General features: G+C 47.2%; 1 protein-coding gene across 3 annotated transcripts in view; it reads right to left on the bottom strand.

Annotated features, from left to right (window-relative positions):
• LOC148513519 (surfactant protein C-like) overlaps window positions 1-18,344 on the bottom strand; it is a 144,408-nt gene that overhangs the window by 12,677 nt on the left and 113,387 nt on the right. Inside the window, exon 1 of one of the 3 annotated variants that reach the window (XM_088481869.1) lies at window positions 3,120-3,155. The exons of 1 other annotated variant lie outside the window; for it this stretch is intronic. Coding sequence is in view for 1 of the 2 variants with exons in the window: in XM_088481868.1 (XP_088337994.1) it covers window positions 2,947-2,958 (12 nt within the window). In the remaining variant the exon portion in view is untranslated. Of the gene's footprint in view, window positions 1-2,946; window positions 3,005-3,119; window positions 3,156-18,344 lie in introns of those variants that run through there. One more of the 3 variants, XM_088481868.1, reaches the window with a different exon arrangement.

The raw sequence follows: 18,344 nt of genomic DNA, 5'->3' as shown, positions 1-18,344 counted from the left end.
TGGCAGAGCGAGCTACAGGTTTTGCCTTACAAAAAAGCGTGGAGTTCCCTCACGGTTACCAGCCCAGGCTATAAGCCTTCATGATGGACCCATCTGATTTCATGTATAGGGGCCCATTAATCAAAGTGTATTTGAGGTATAATCCTCAAATCCTTAGTATTTACCTCAAATACTAAGTATCCCCCAAATGTATTAAAGAAGGACCGCAGCAGGTATCTCCGATACCTGCTGTGATTCCTCCATTACTGCTGGCACCCGCCGCCCCCTTAGGTTTCTATGGGGGATGTGATGCTGCCAAATTTACCGATATCCGGAATGCGATGCATAGTATAGATATGCCCAAAGCCAGCATAGAGATGCCCACTACCGTTTTCACACATCCGTAATACCTTTCACTCCTGCGTATACATCGGGAACATTGAGTAACATCGGCACAATCACAGCAGGTCTGACCTTACTCAGAGATTGCTAACCTCGTCGCATGCAGTGAATACACAAGCTGTGTATGCCGTCAAACGGACAGGCGCGCCTGCGTTTCTCCGACCACTCCTCCGTCACCGCCCCCGAACGCTGACGTCCCGTCCCTCTGTCTGCGATGGCTTTGTATCTGCGTAGGTGAACGCAGAGCAATCGCAATTCTGACTCGCGCATGCGCAGTACGCACCATCGACCGATCTGCGTGCACGGTTGTAATTGCGATATGTAATGAATCAGGCTGAGAGACTGTACTTATAACCCGACATGCTTTGTGTACCACGACGTAACCCCGTATTCGCTGAGCTTATGCAGAGGAACCAGTAGTGCATCTAAATGAACCTAATCAGTTATAATCAGTTATAATCACTTGTCAGCATTGGATTCATTTATTATATTGTATTGTTTTTATGTGCTGTTTTAATAAAGTATTGTTACTTGCAGTACATTGGAGATACTTATAATTTATTTAAGCACAGGCTTGTAATTCATTACTGCAACATCCATCCATTTTCCTCTAACAAATTCATATACGGCATTATAGGTGTCTTTACTATAAACGTGGGTGGCTGTAATTATATGGTTCAGGGATTACAGTGGATAATAGTTACATACAGGATTATGTAAATATGAATACAGGTTGGAAGGATGCCAGTACCATTAATGAAACAATGAGACATTGATACTTATGCTGGGCATACACTACCAGATAAAATGTCTGTCAGACCGACAGACATTTTATCTGGCCGGCTGCCAGCCGCAGAAGTCGCCGGCATACACTGTGAGAGAAATCTCACAGTGTATAGCCCGACATCCGCGCTCCGCCCCCGGGGGAGGAGACATTTCCCTGTTCCTTCCGTAGGAAGGAACACAGGAAATGTCTGTCTGTCGGCCGCGCTGGGCATACACTGCCCGATGCGGCCGACAGTTTACCGGGAAGTATCGCATCCAGCATGCCCGACCTAGCAATATTTCACCCTCGGTCGCCCCCCACACGCTAATTGTAGCGTGTATGGCCAGCATTAGGATCCCGGAACAATGACACATTGACACTTGGGGGGTCTCATACAATGACACACTGACACCTGGGGTTACGGGACAATGACACACTGACACAGGACAATGACACACTGAAATTTGGGGTCCCAGGACAATGATACAGTGACACTCGGGGGTCCCAGGACAAATGATGCACAGACACTCGGGGTCCCAGGACAATGACACACTGATACTTGGGGTCCCAGGACAATGACACACTGATAGTCGGGTTCCCAGGACAATAAGACACTGACACTTGGGGGTCCCAGGACAATGATGCACTGACACTCGGGGTCCCAGGACAATAAGACACTGACACTTGGGGGTCCCAGGACAATGATGCACTGACACTTGGGGTCACAGGACAATGACACACTGACACTTGGGGTCCCAGGACAATGACACCCTGACACCTGGGGTCCCAGTACAATGACACACTGACACTTGGGGTCCCAGGACAATGACACACTGACATTTGGGGTCCCAGGACAATGATGCACTGACACTTGGGGTCCCAGGACAATGACACACTGACACTTAGGGTCACAGGACAATGACACACTGACACTTGGGGTCCCAGGACAATGACACACTGACACTTGGGATCCCAGGACAATGACACACTGACACCTGGGGGTCCCAGGACAATGACACACTGACACTTGGGGTCCCAGTACAATGACACACTGACACTTGGGGTCCTAGGACAATGACACACTGACACTTGGGGTCCCAGTACAATGACACACTGACACTTGGGGTCCCAGGACAATGATACACTGACACTTGGGGTCCCAGGACAATGATACACTGACACTTGGGGTCCCAGGACAATGATACACTGACACTTGGGGTCCCAGGACAATGACACACTGACACTTAGGGTGCCGGCTGTAAAATGGTTTTGTACCATTGCTTTAAGTAACAGTGATTTACTCTTGTCACATGTATACAGTCGTCACTATTAATAGAAAGCATTTTAATAATTGTATTAGTTTATGTCCCCATTTACCATCAAATATTAAGCGTTTACTACAAACATGCTGCTTAGTTTAATTTCATTAGAAAAATTATTCAACATAATTCCACCTCCTGAATCTTGTTTCCTGGCCACATAATAAAGAGATCTTTCCCTCTGCATCAGCACTTTTATAGGGTTTATTTAACAATCAACCTACTATATATATATATATAGTATAAATATAATAAATGCATGTTAGCTCTCACGCATTTTTATCTATGTTCCCAGTGCACATATGTGAATGAGCCCCCAGTGTAACCGTGTAACCTTACTAAGATCTTGTTTCCATACTGGTCATTAGAAGTGGGGGCAGGGAAACCCCCCCCCCTTCTATGATAACATAATTGGACCAAAGGATGCTCAGGAGCTGGATACTGGGTCAGTTTGGAGATGGATCCCTGCATTGGACCTACCTTAACCTGCATGTGGTGGTCGGCTGTGGGGAGCTGCAGAATGGCTGTGCGAGTGCTGCCTATATCTATAAGGTGTAATCAATGTGCTTTGTTTCCTCCCTGACACATGCTAGGTGGAGGCATGGAACACCCTAATGAAGAAAGCTTTAAAAAAAAAACCCGACAGCACTCACCTGACCTGGGAGCAGCTCCAGACCTGCAGGTGACGGTGGTAGTGTTTACAGCAGCAGGTGCTTTCCTGGGAAGAGGATCATTGACGTGATGACTGCGGGCATCAGACCAGTCCTGGCTTGCCTGTAGGGTTGTGTATCTGACTCACAAATGCTGACTTTGTAAACCTGTCCTCTGCGAGATCCAGGTGGGTGGTTTGGAGAGTCAGGGTGGGTGAGTTGGTGGTGTCACCTAGTAGTGGATGAGATATTTGTACTCTGGCACTGGCACAACACCCCTGTTCTAAGTGAACTTTAAGTTCTATCCCTAGTTTACAAACTTTGTTTCTTTTAGGGCAGGGCCAGATTAAGGATTGTGGGGGCCCTGCGCACCTAGCCTGTGGGACATACTTGCCTACCCTCCCGATTCGGTCAGGAGCCTCACGAAAGGCAGGCAAGCCGCCCGGCCACCAGCCACCTGGCCGGTGACGCGATTCTCGCTGAATCGTGTCATTGTGGCCCCGCCCCCTGCTTCACAATTCCGTTAATCTCGGCATTGTAAAGAGGGGGCGGGGCCACAATGATACGATCGAACTGTCACACCCCTTCCCCCGCCCCCAATGATGCGTCATTTCATCGTCACGCTCCCTTTTGCCGCTACACGCCCCCTGCCATGGAAGCCCGCCCACTCCCTCCCGGAAGGAGGGAACTAAAAGTCGGTAAGTGTGCTGTGGGGGTCCCAACCAAATAATACTGGCAATGGTATTATAATGTGTAACTACAGTGTTCCCAGCACCACAAATGTATTAAACACACTGTAGTGCCCCCAGTTCACAGTTTGCCACACAGAAACGCCAGGTGACATACAGTATGCCGCAGTGACCCCCACGTTGCTGATGTAACTGTGTCGGCCCCGTTTCCTGGAGGCGCCAAAGCCGGTGGCTGTATCCTTGGGCGCGGCTTATCTGGTTCCAACAGCATGATTTGGCCGGACATCCTCAGTAACCTGAGAGGTAAGAGGATGGGACGATGGACTGCACAACCTGAGACTTGTAGTGCCACGCAGGAAAAATAAAATGCAGGTGCACACACTCTAAGCACTAAGAATACTGATAATCAAAACATTTATAATAAACTCTAACAATTAACATGGAGTATAAATCAGGTTCTTAGCACATGCTTTCACAAAAATGAATGCCCACCTACCACGTCATGGTGACCGCATCAGGTTTGTCCCTAACATCCCTAATACTGACACATTATATAAATTTATCTAGGATTTACCTATAATAGTGCCCATTCCCAATGTGTAGACTGCAATACAAGGACCTATACTGATTAAAAACACTTAAGCTGGCCTCACACATGGCGATCTGCACACGATCGATTTGTGCACGACTTCCCCTGAAACACTCCCTGGCAGCTCTGCACACGATATGCACACACAATTTGGTGTCCAATCTTCAAACGATCTCTCCTGCATCCAGACTGTCACAGTTCAGCGCCTCCTAGATTGTCAGATCTGCCCTACTGCACGGCAGATCTGACGATGCGATGTGCGACCAGCGGGGACGCGCATCGCATCGTGGTCGTGAGTGGGGACTCACGATTTGCTGAGGATTTGGCCATATTTTACACGATCTGTCGTTCCAATGTGTCGGAATCGGCCTGATCGGGTAAAATATCGCTATGTGTGTGGCCAGCATTAGGGGCAGGTGGAAGGGGTGCTAGACCAGGCAGGAGGAGTCTCACCTTCAGTGTACATTATATACACACACATACAGAGGAAAAAGTGTAGGGGGGCTGGACTGCACACCCTGATTTATAACATAACAAGAGGTGCTACCATCTGAGGGTTACTAAATGTCCGATGGTCACGCAATTGATCTGTGTCTTTGTCCGACACTCCCCCGTTTTCTGGGATGCTCCATGGTGCTGCCCCTTCCCCGACCCCTAGGGCCGCCGCTTGTCAATTATGACACAGATCTGCACATATCACCGAACATCGGAGTTGTAAGTAAACCATCGGGTTTGTCTACAACTCTGAACAAGGGCCCTCATTCAGAGCCGCTCGTTAGCGGCAGTACGCTCGTTCCGAGCGATGTTTGCACATCTGCGCATGCGTACGGTTTTTAGTACGCATGCGCGAACCAGTCAGTGCGGCCAAAAATCGTTTGTACGCTATATAGCGAGTGCCTGCTATTTTGAGTGACAGAATGAGGCGTATGTGGGTGGTAACAGGGGAAGGTGCTTGAAAATGGGGAGTGGAGATCCGAACGCAGGCGTGCTTAAAGGTCAAAACGGGCGTATTATGGGTGTGCATAATTAATACAGCAGCGTCATTGACCACGTCACTGGGTTATTTTCTAGCCAGAACTGCTCGCAAATTTGTGGTAGCAAACACCAACCACAAGAATAGCGAGCAGTTCATACGCTGGTCGATGTACTCGATTAATCTAATAAATAGCGGACATGACGTATGGTGCGAGCGGCCAGGGGGCGTTTTTAACAAATAAACGAGCGTATGTTTTGCTCGCTCGTTCAGACTTAGAGGCATGAACAGACTGCAATTTGCGAACGGATCATTTGAATAGCCACCCCTTGTTTTTGAACGAACGACCGCAAATAGCGAACGGCTCTGAATGAGGGCCAAGGTCCGTAGACCGACAGTCACTTAAGTAGAGCGCACATTGAACTTGCACAAAAATAATACTTAAAATATAACTATTATTAGCATACATTAATAACCATATTTCCATGGTAATGCAGAGCTAAAAATCAACAGCGAAACGGTATGCAGTCGGGATGCCGATGGTCTAAATGCCATAATCCCAGCGAGTGTCTAATGACAGGAGTCGAAATCCCGACGCCTGTCATTTGACCTACGCCGGGAGCCCGACACTCGGCTTACCGATCAAAGGTAGGCCGGGCGCGGACAGCTGCAGGGGGGGAGGGTTAGGTTAGGGGCTCCCGGGGGGGACTTAGGGCTAGTCACTCCCCCAGGAGATTAGGGTTAGGCTAGGGGAAGGGGGGTTATGGTTAGGCACACCCAGGGGGAGGTTAGGGTTAGGCGCCCCCCCAGGAGACTTAAGGTTAGGGACTTCCCTGGGCTGACCGGTTTTGGGGCTGGTTAATGTGATGGCAGGGGGACCCCATGCTATGTGCCCCCCTACTATGTCATCATCCACAGCCAAGTGCAGGTCATAGGAAAAAAGGGGGAACCCCACGCCGTTTTCCCTTATAAGCCCAGACTGAGAGGTCTGGGGCTGGTTATGGATTTGGGGTGGGAGAGGGACCGCGCTCATTTAAAAAAAAAATTAACTCTTTCAAAATGATTCAACTTTTGTTTGACAGCTGCACTACGGCGATGTCTGTCGGTTACCGTAGGTTTTGGTTTCGAGACTCTAAACCAACATTTAGTAAACTTACCCCATTGACTCATATTGATGTTAAGTAATAGCGATAGTAATAGCGATAGTAATAGCGATTACAAATTCTACTGAGACAAGATCCCTTTTAATTAGTGGTACAGGGCTATAATTAAAATCCATTCTGAATAATTAAACTGCAATAGTATACAGGGGAGAAACAATATTTCATTATATATAAAAGGTATTTAACATGGGCAACAAACTATATTAAGTTAATTGACAATAATTTGTTATTTGAATAACAATACTCTGTTTATTCCTAAATCAACCTACAGAACTGTGCACTCAGGTCCTGATTCAGACCCACTCGCAGCTCGCAGGTCTGAAGGGTGATTATTTATTTTTTTTGAGTCCGGCAGCTTTTGCGAGCGGCCAGGTGATGGTTGCGATGGTCACGCCCATCGGGCTTGCGACGAGACCCTTGTGGTAGGGTCTCGTCTTCCGCAAGCCCCAGTGAACTTCCGGCTCTAATAGAGCCGTAAGCTCACTACTGACATCACTCGTGATGTCAGCAGGGCCGCCCCCAAATGGCAGGCGTTCCTTCGGACAGCCACCTCCCCTCCCCGCCTACAAAACGATCAACATCGACAGGCGCCCCGTTTGTAGTGTCACCCACAGCTTAGCAAGCGGCCACGAGGCCGGACCAAAAAAAAAAAGCGTCCGCCCTGATTCAGAGCGAGCGCTCGCTTTTTGCGAGCGCCACTGAATCAGGCCCTGAATTTGCATCTTTCCACCTCCCTGAGTGTGAGAGATGGAGGGGGAAATCATTATTTTAAGGTTAAAATGACGGGGCCCTGTGCTGAACCCCTTGGACACCCCCCCTAATGACTAGTTAGGTATTTGGAAGCTTTAAATTAGTTTAACTATTTTTTTTAGTATAAATGTCCTCAAATTACCCAAAATCAACTTTTTTATTAGTTTAGGCACCCCAAAGTTAATTACAATATTTTTTTTAGTTGAAAGATAATTGTTTTTAGAGTTTTTATTCAGTTTTTCAATGTGCCCTCAAAGTACCCCAAAATCACCCTTTTTCCAACTTTTTTTTGCATTTTACATTTAATTAATTTGAGATTAAACGAAAACAGTTTGTTTTTTTATCATTTTCTTGCATTTTTTAAAAAAAGCACAAATCAGCCATTTGACACCATTTCAAAACGTACAGTACTTTCCTGATGCCCACAAACAGCCGTCTATACAGTCCTGCTAACAAAATTATCCATTTTGGGGGGTCCAGGATGGTCTCCCCACATTATCATGCATTTATTGAAAATCTCATTTGGCAGTCAATTCACACCCCTCCGCTGCGAGTAGTGCGAATAGGCATTTTTAATTAGATTGGAGAATCTCGAGAGTGTGCTTCGCGGCAAAGTGTGCGAGTTTAAAGAAACAAACTTGCTACTTGCAATTTGCACCTAATTGGATCAAGCCCTATGTGTGTGTGTCTATATGTGTGTGTCTATGTGTGAGTGTGTCTATGTGTGAGTGTCTGTGTTATTGGGTCTATGTGTGTGTGTCTATGTGTGAGTGTGTCTATGTGTGAGTGGGTCTATGTGTGTGTGTCTATGTGTGAGTGCGTCTATGTGTGAGTGTGTCTATGTGTGAGTGTGTCTATGTGTGAGTGTGTCTATGTGTGAGTGGGTCTATGTGTGTGTGTCTATGTGTGAGTGCATCTATGTGTGAGTGTGTCTATGTGTGAGTGTGTCTATGTGTGAGTGTGTCTATGTGTGAGTGTGTCTATGCGTGAGTGTGTCTATGTGAGAGTTTCTATGTGTGAGTGAGTCTATGTGTGAGTGTCTATGTGTGGGTGTCTATGTGTAAGTGTGTCTATGTGTGAGTGCGTCTATGTGTGTGTGTCTATGTGTGAGTGTGTCTATGTGAGAGTTTCTATGTGTGAGTGTGTCTATGTGTGGGTGTCTATGTGTGGGTGTCTATGTGTAAGTGTGTCTATGTGTGAGTGCGTCTATGTGTGTGTGTCTATGTGTGAGTGTGTCTATGTGAGAGTTTCTATGTGTGTGTGTCTATGTGTAAGTGTGTCTATGTGTGAGTGAGTCTATGTGTGTGTGTCTATGTGTGAGTGTGTCTATGTGAGAGTATCTATGTGTGAGTGTGTCTATGTGTGAGTGTCTATGTGTGGGTGTCTATGTGTGAGTGTGTCTATGTGTGAGTGTCTACGTGAGTGTGTCTATGTGTGAGCAGTGGCGTAACTAGGGTAATTGGAGCCCAGGGCAAATTTGAAAAGGTAGCCCCCCCCCTAACATCCAGAGCTGTGCGCGCCGAAGGCGTGCGTGGAAAAAAATGGGTGTGGTCACTTAAAAATGGGGCGTGTCAACATGACACACCCCTTTATTTTCAAGCTGAACATTCCTATCCATATGCACCTTAACCCCAGTAGTACCCCTTATACAGTACCCCCAGTATGCAGTTGTGGTCCCTCTTATGCAGGCCCATAGTAGTGCCCCTTATACAGTATCCCTAGTATGCAGTTGTGGTCCCTCTTATGCAGGCCCATAGTAGTGCCCCTTATACAGTATCCCTAGTAGTGGTCCCCCCAAATGCAGTGCCCTATGTAGTGTTCCCCCTTATGCAGTGCCCCCAGTAGCAGTCCCCACAATGCAGTGCGCCCAGTGGTATCCCCTTATGCAGTGCCCTTTATATAGTGCCCCCAGCAGTAGTCCCCCCCCCATGCAGTTTTCCCAGTAGTGGTCCCCCTTATCAGTGCTGTCTTAACAGCAGTGTGGGCCCTGGGCAAAGCAATGCACTGGGGCCCCTACCCACCCATTCACGGGAAAAAAAATTAAATGGCCAATAAAATTAAACCTTTAGATCCCCACAAGTAAATCAATATCCCGCTGCAGCACTGGAGATAGGCTGCCATGTATGAGCAGTCATTTCTCTCACACTGCCCGGGGCTTATTGCTGCAATAATATCAAATAACTGCGCAATCCTATAATTATAACATGACAAAATCTCAGTATGACGGGGCTTATTGCTGCAATAATACCATATAATACTATGATATGGAATACAGTGCTTTTAAAAATATAAAAAATTGACCAACTGGCCGCGGCTGCAGGGGGGCGGGTTGGCGGGCCCCTTGAAGCTTCGGGCCCTTGGGCAACTGCCCAGCAAGCCCAATGGAAGAGACAGCCCTGCCCCTTATGCAGGCACCCAGTAGTGATTCCCCCCTATCTAGTGCCCCCTGTAGTGGTCCCCGCAGTGCCCCTAGCAGTAAGCCCCTTATATAGTGCCCCCAGCAGTAGCCCCCCCCTCCAATGCAGTGCCCCCAGTGGGTGGTCCCCCTGATGCAGGCCCCCAGTAGTGACCCCCCCTATCCAGTGGTCCCTGTAGTGGTCCTTCCTGTTATTGCCCCCAGTTGTGGTCCCCCCAGTGCAGTGCCCCTAGTAGTAGGCCCCTTTTATAATGCCCCCAGTAGTAGTTCCCCCCCCCAAGTAGTGGTCCCCAGTTGAAGTTCCCCCTCCCGATTAAGTGCCCCCTGTAATAGCCCCCCCCCCAGTAGAGGTCCTTCCAATAATGATTCCCCCAGTAATAGCCCCCCCAGTAGAGGTCCTCCCAATAATGGTGCCCCAAGTAGTACCCCCCCCCCCCGTTGTGCCCCCACCCCATTAGAGGTCCCCCCAGTAGTAGCCACCCCCCTCCCCCATTGTGCCCCCAGTAGTGCTGACAGGTTTTTAAAAAAAAATATGTAAAAATATACTTACCTGAATCCACGCTGCTGCTCCGGACCGCGACATCGCTCCCGCCGCCGCTGCGCCCCAGTCCTCCCGGGCTGGCGCGCTCAGCATAATGGGAGAGACGTCATGATGTCATGACGTCAGTCCCATTACCCACTGCAGGAGCCGGACGGAAGTCCGGCTCTTGCAGTGGGTGCTGCAGCAGTCAATGAGAGTCTATCTGACTGTCATTGGCTGCTGTTTAACACACGCATCGCCGCCAGCGCTGGCGGCGATGCGTGTGTTATGCACAGCCTGAGCCCGCCTCCTGGCGCTATTGGGCAAGCGCTCAGGGGGAGGGAACGGGCTCAGGTGTGCAGCACAGGACCGGCGCTGGAAGCCTAGCGCCGGTCCTGTGTAAATGTGTAGCGCTGACCGCACTCACTACGGTCGGCGCTACACTGGTGGCTAACTAGGGTGGGCCGGACCGTGGCTGGCGGCGCCCCCCCGCACCGCCGGTCCCACGGCACCCAGGGCACGCACCCTGCTCGCCCTGCCCTAGTTACGCCACTGTGTGTGAGTGGGTCTATGTGTGAGTGTATCTATGTGTGAGTGTGTCTATGTGTGAGTGTCTATGTGTGAGTGTGTCTATGTGTGAGTGCGTCTATGTGTGAGTGTGTCTATGTGTGAGTGTGTCTATGTGTGAGTGTGTCTATGTGTGAGTGTGTCTATGTGTAAGAGGGTCTATGTGTGAGTGCATCTATGTGTGAGTGTGTCTCTGTGTGTGAGTGTCTATGTGTGAGTGTGTCTATGTTTGAGTGTGTCTATGTGAGTGTGTCTATGTGAGTGTCTAGGTGTGAGTGGGTCTATGTGTAAGTGTGTCTATGTGAGAGTGTCTATGTGTGAGTGTCTATGTGTGAGAGTGTATATTATTACTAAATTTTATTTATAGGGCGCCACAAGTGGTCCGCAAAGCCGTACATACAGTAAAGGGTGCACAGAACATTACACTACAATACAGTAACCAAAATATAAACAGAACACAAGTAACAATTAGCAACACAATTCGCCATACACAGTACAGCTCTGAAGGTGAAGGCTGTCATAGAAGTGCTAGAGAAGAAGGTGTCTATGTGTGAGTGTCTATGTGTGAGTGTGTCTATGTGTGAGTGTCTATGTGTGAGTGTCTATGTGTGAGTGGGTCTATGTGTGAGTGTGTCTATGTGTGAGTGTTTCTATGTGAGTGTGTCTATGTGTGAGTGTCTATGTGTGAGTGTCTAAGTGTGAGTGTGTCTATGTGTGAGTATATGATAGAAATGGCTATGTTTTGGTGCGCAAAACCTGCAGCCCCCTGTGATACAAAATATAGAGTCTCACTACACTCTTGCCAAAAAACACACACAAAAATTATTTTGAACATTAGATGGTGCTGGGTATACAAAAGATCAGCAAATATAAAAAAATTAGGAAATACTTAATCCTTTTCTGTATGTCAGAAAGTAAGTCATAGATGCCTACCTTTGCTGTCTCTTCCCCGGGAGAAGCCCTGGGAGGAGAGGCAGGTGGGTGGCGACAGGGGCGGGGCATGGCAAATCGCATCATTAAGCCCGCCCCCTCGCGATAAAATGCCCGCGATTGGCTTACATTTAAATAGGGAGCAGAGCTACATGACGTGAATTGCGGCATTAAGCCCCGCCCCCTCCACGGACACCCGCGACCAGCGCGGAAATTCTCCTAATTCTGCCCACTTTACTAGGAAGTGGGCAGAATGCAGGAGAAATGCCTACCCTTCTGGGGGTGCGGGGGGTTACCCGAAAATCGTGAGCCTCCCGCGAAAACCGGGAGGGTAGTGTCGAAGCCGGATAATTGGCTGAGACAGAATCGGTTTAAAAGTAAATCTGCACAACGCCATTTTGCGAATGGCAATGAGACGCCATTTTGCGACTGGCCGCCCAGCGCCATTTTAGTGAATCTCGCCCAGTATAAGTACATACGGCGATGCTATTATTTAGCGTCGTACGATTCCCACGCAATAGAAAGATGTTAAAAGTCTCCATTAAATGAATACAGACAGTCACTGAAACATATAACATGATCAACCCTGCAAAACACATACCATGGTGTACTCCACAAACACGTAGTCGCACAACGCTAACTAGCATCTTTTCCCAAATACCCCAAATACTTACACACTGCACACTTACGTAAAAAGATTCCCTAGCATTAAAGTGTAATATTCAAGGTTTATTCAGTATTAGTAATGTTGTGAAATAAATGTTATTTGATATCTAAGGTTTAGTACATGGTAAGCAGACCGTGTTTGGTATTGTTCTGATCCACTGTGTCTTTGCAGATTTCCGGTATCATTGGTGAGAAGATCACAACATGTGTCTGCAAACTATGGACCATAGAGAGTTAAACATTAAAATGTACTCTGTAATGTAGCCAGCTTAGATTATTATGCAGCAGGAAACAGGACCCAAAGAGCTGTTGGAGGCTGGATTGTGTCCATACGAACTGACCTATGAACTATACTATAACAGAAGAACCAGGAAGAAGAACCAATGGAATCATGCCAACCTGTTCTATTGTATTGCCTATCTCTGTAAGGGTATATTTGTGAGCTCTCTGAAACTGGATTTTTAGTCTTTTTGCTTTGCTGTTGACGGAGGTTTCTACTTTGATGCCGGGATCTGGATCCAGAGCGCTTGTGTATGTAATGACTGTACCTGGGGTCTGTATAATTTATTTGCACTAATTGTATTTAGATCACAGCGTGTAACTATCTGTTTTTATGTTCAATAATAACTTTTTGTGCTTTGAAACCACAATCAAAGTCTGAAAGCTATTATTATTTATGCGACTCATCACGCTAAACAGCGACAATTATTTTAGAGTGTATAGGTAGGTAGGAATCGATAGGTGGGAATCGATAGTAGGCATGTATGAAGTAAGTCCGTTCTGGAGATGTCAACTGTCTCCTTTGTTTAATGTTCAAAACTTCCTGATGTTCTCCATATTATAGATGCAAAAGAAACAGAAAAAGATTTCTCAGTGTTTGTGAGGAGCACGGATGATTCTTTCAATCCTATAGCAATTTCCCAAGATGGTATAAGTATTAGCGCACCCCAACTCGCAAGTGGGGATATTTGCATCTGGGTATCTATTCTCCTCACACGCTATTTACTCGCAAGGTGTCAGCTTGACAGGTAAAGGGATTAGGTAGAAAATGAATGCGTACCCTACTTACATGTAGGGAATACTTTAGAAGCTCATCAAGGTTTCTTTGTATAATTTTCAAATCTTCATTAGGTTATCCCAGTTGTCACGAACAGGCCTGTGCAGCGCCAGAGGTCGCAGACCCTACCTGTCCGGGCGCTCTTGCGGGGTCCCTTCGGCGGGGGTACTGGCTTCCCGTGGTGCGCGGGTGCAGGTGAGTCCTGAAGGATGGTGGCTGGACTGCAGGCTGTGGTTCATGACAGGCAGCTGCTAGGCGCCGCCATCTTGGATTTGGGCATGTGACCTGTTCTGCCTATCCGGTCACAGCATTATCCTGGGAGTCCTAGCAACCAATCATGCACCTCCCTTGGGTACTTAAGGGCCGTTTGGAAGTCCTTTAGTTACCAGTGCAACGTTATACACAGCGCAAGCTGTGTGCTAGTTCTCTGAGCTCCGTTGTGTTATTGCTGTATCCTACAGTTCTAGCTGCTCTCTGTCACTGCTCAGTCTGCTTTAGCTCCAGCTGCAATCAGTCACCACTCAGCTTTGCTTTAGTTCCAGCTCTTAACCCCTCGGACTCCTGATTCCTGTGTGCACCATCCTGCTTGCCTCTCCTGCTGCAGAACCTGCAATTCCCGTGGTTCTAGTGTCTACTCCGGTGTTACAGTTCCTAAGTCTGACATACTCCACGCTTTCCACAGCTTTCTACAATCAAGCTTCCTTCATTCCATCTTATGAATAACACCCCTCCAAGGCCATCTTCATTTCAATACCAAAAACCCGTTCTACAGTCGTCACCTGTCTCCACCCCGGGTCCAAGTTCAAATCAAGTTCTGACAGTTTGCACTGGCCATATGGATTCGGCAAGTGGACAGGATCCTGGAGCGGATCTACTGCAAGGTATTGCCAACCGCTAGAGGGACTGGAAGCCTCACAGTGGCAGCTAGCTCAATTCCTTCAAGATATGTCACTCCGTCAGGATGTATTGCAAGCTTCCCTTGTTACAGTGAACATTCCTGCAGCTACTAATCAACAAGCTGCTCCGATTGCTGCCGCTCCAGCTGCTCCGTCCCATCTGCATTTACCAACACCTAACAAATTTGATGGAAACACTAAAATGTGTCGCGGATTCCTCAATCAGTGCGATGTCCATTTCACTCTCCATCCTGCAAACTTTCCTACCCCTAAATCTAAGGTCGCCTATATAGTTTCCCTTTTGTCTGGATCTGCTTTAGATTGGGTTTCACCATTATGGGAAAGGTCAGATCCATTACTGGATAATTACACGGACTTTCTGGCTTCCTTCCGGAGGATATTTGACGAACCAGGAAGAACAATGTCAGCATCCGCTGAGATCATGCGTCTCCATCAAGGGAATCGTCCAGTCAGCCAGCATGTCATCCAGTTCCAAACTTTAACCTCAGAGTTGACATGGAATGAGGAAGCGCTGATCTCCACTTTTTGGAGTGGTCTTTCGGATCGGATAAAAGATGACCTCGCCACACGAGATCTCCCTACCAGTCTAAATGACATTATTTCTCTTTGTAATAAAGTGGATTTATGATATCGTGAATGACAAATTGAAAAGAATAAGGGTGATCATTTCAGATTTCGTCCTATAAATACCCCTATAACTTCCCCGTCAGAACCTGTGAGTGATGAACCCATGCAGATTAACCGGGCTCATCTCACTATTGAGGAACGGCAAAGACGCCGGCGTGAAAACCTTTGTATGTACTGCGGAGAGACTGGTCATTTAGTTGCTTCCTGCTCCCGCTGTCCGAGAAACTTCCGCTCCTAACCGGCTCCGGAGACACCAGGTTTGGAGTTATGTCATCGTCTCCATCTAAAACCGAATCAGCTATGTCCATTACTCTGGAATTAGTACAAGGTCCTAAAATTGTTCTCTCTCTCCTTGATTCAGGGGCTGCCGAGAATTTTATCACTGCAGAGCTTGTCCGAAATTTTCAGATTCCAGTTATATCACTCAATCATACAATCACCCTGTCAGCAGTGGACGGCAGTCAAATTGCCAATGGAATTGTTTCTCTACAAACTCAACCTGTACAAGTTTGTGTGGGGGTGCTCCACACAGAATCCATACAGTTTATTGTCATTCCCAAGGCCTCTCATAGAATCATTCTGGGATATCCTTGGCTATGTAAGCACACTCCAAGAATCGTTTGGAGCTCCATGCAAGTCCTGTCCTGGAGAGATGCCTGTCATGTATCCTGTCTTCCTTGTATTAAACCTATCAAAGAGATTCACACATCAGAAAATATGCATATTCCCAGCCAGTATATCTCATTTAGTGACATATTTTGTAAAACCAGGGCTGATACCCTGCCTCCACATCGGGATTGGGATTGCCCCAATGAATTGGTACCTGGCAAAACTCCTCCGCGACACCATACTTACCCGCTGTCTTTACCCGAGACCAAGGCTATATTGGAATATATACAAGAAAACCTACAAAAGGGTTTATTTGACATTCCACTTCTCCAGCTGGTGCAGGGTTCTTTTTTGCGTCCCAAAAAGATGGAGGCTTTCAACCCTGCATCGATTACCAGGGCTTAAACGACATAACTATTAAGAATCGTTACCCATTACCCCTCATCACCAAACTTTTTGACTGAGTAAAAGGGGCCACAGTATTTACAAAATTGGATTTAAGAGGGGCATACAGCCTCATTAGAGTATGTCCAGGTGATGAATGGAAGACCGCCTTCAACATGCAGGATGGACATTTTGAATACTTAGTAATGCCCTTCGGCCAAAACTTTGTTAATTAAATTTTCAGAGATTTACTGTATGTATCTGTAATCATTTACCTGGATGACATCCAAATTTTTTCCCCCAGTCTTGAAAAACATCGGTCTCAGGTGAGGGAGGTTCTGAGTCGCCTGAGAAGGAATCACTTATACTGCAAGGTGAAGAAGTGTGTATTTGAGGTATCTTCCATTCCATTTTTAGGATATGTCATCTCAGGTTCCGGCCTAGAAATGGATCCCAAGAAAGTACAAGCTATCCTGGACTGGTCTCATCCCAATTCACTGAAAGTAGTACAAAGACTCTTAGGGTTCGCCAATTACTACAGGAAATTCATAAAAGGATTCTCATCCCTAGTGGACTTATGTCAGCTTTGACCCGCAAAGGGGCTAACTCTTCTCAGTGGCCTCCTGAAGCTGAGACAGCCTTCCAAATACTCAAACAGGCTTTCATTTCTGCACCCATCTTACGACAACCTGATATTGATAGTCCTTTTTTACTGGAGGTAGATGCCTCGTCCGAAGCTGTGGGGGTGGTACTATCACAGAGATTCGAAGATAATAAGGTCCATCCTTGTGGATATTTTTCCAAAAAGTTTTTACCAGCCGAGAGAAATTATCCTATAGGGGAACAAGAACTATTGGCAGTCAAGTTAGCCTCACAGAATGCTGTTATCTTCTTGAGGGAGCTAAATTTCCCATCACCGTATATACGGACCATCGGAACCTACTATTTCTAAAGAACATTCAGAGTCTCAGTTCATGTTTGGCTCGATGGGTTATATTCTTTTCTCGATTCAGCTTTACTTTGACTTTTCAACCAGGATCCCTAAACCAAAAGGCCGATTCTCTTTCTCATTCCTTTTCCTCCAACAATCTCCCAGAAGATCTTAAAGAGTCTACAGTCTTAGAGCCCAAAGTTTTTGCTACTGTTCACATCCAACCACCTCCCGGAAAAATTTTTGTAGCACCAGATCTACTTAAGCAACATCTAACTTAGGCACATACTTATTGCTTTTCAGGGCACATGGGCATCCGTACAACTCTGGAATTTTTACAGCGCTCCTATTGGTGGCCAGCCATGAAGTCTAAAGTTGCAGAATTCATCTCTTCTTGCACTCTATGGGGGTCATTCAGACCCACTCGCAAGCGGCTGTCCGCTCGCAAGTGGGTCGATGGTCCCCACTGCGCATGCACACGACGGAGGGAGCTCCGTCGTGCGCATGCGCGAGACCCGACGAGCGAAGGACTTTCCTTCACTCGTAGTGTCTCATCAAAGGGGGCGTGCTGTCGATGGTGACTGACAGCACGCCCCCCTTTGGTGGGCGTGCCGGGGGCGTGCCTGCCAGACGGAGGCGTTCCCACTGACATCACTAGTGATGTCAGTGGGAGTGATTTTGGCTCTGATAGAGCCAAAATCACTCCTGGCCTTGCGGTTGAAAAACCCAACCGCAGGCTTTTGCTCAGTTTCGATGGTCGCGATGGTCAAGACCATCGCGACCATCATCCTGCACGCTCGTATATGCTGTGGGTGGTGACCCACAGCTATACGAGCGTCCAGGAGGACGCTCCATATTAATGGAGGTGGGCCCTGATTCAGAGTGAGCGCTCTGGTCAGAGCGTCCGGCTCTGAATCAGGGCCAATGTGCGCAATATAAAACATCCAGACAAGCTCCTGCAGGAGATCTGAAGCCTCTATCCATTCTGACTCATCCCTGGTCTCATTTGTCTATGGACTTTGTAACAGATTTACGCGTCTCCAATGGCTATACCACCATTTGGGTAGTTATTGACCGATTCTCGAAAATGGTGAACTACATACCTCTCAAAAAACTACCATCTGCTCTTGATTTAGCCCAACTCTTTGTTCATCATATATTTTGTTTACATGGACTTCCTACTGAAATCGTTTCAGACCGAGGAGTCGAGTTTGTGGTCAAATTCTGGAGAGCCTTGTGCTCCGTTCTACAAGTCAAACTGAAATTTTCTACAGCTTATCATCCCCAAACCAATCGATCTACTGAAAGGGTGAATCAAGATCTTGAAACCTTTTTACAAATCTATATGTCATCATCTCAGGATAACTGGTCTGATTCTCTACCTTGGGCCGAGTTTGCACACAACAGCTCTTATCATTCTTCCACTGGACAAATCCCATT

Source organism: Taudactylus pleione, unplaced genomic scaffold (assembly GCF_031769625.1).
Source record: "Taudactylus pleione unplaced genomic scaffold, aTauple2 ptg000278l, whole genome shotgun sequence".
NCBI classification, from domain to species: domain Eukaryota; kingdom Metazoa; phylum Chordata; class Amphibia; order Anura; family Myobatrachidae; genus Taudactylus; species Taudactylus pleione.
The sequence above is the reverse complement of the archived record's forward strand: the minus strand, read 5'-3'. Positions and strand labels throughout refer to the sequence as shown.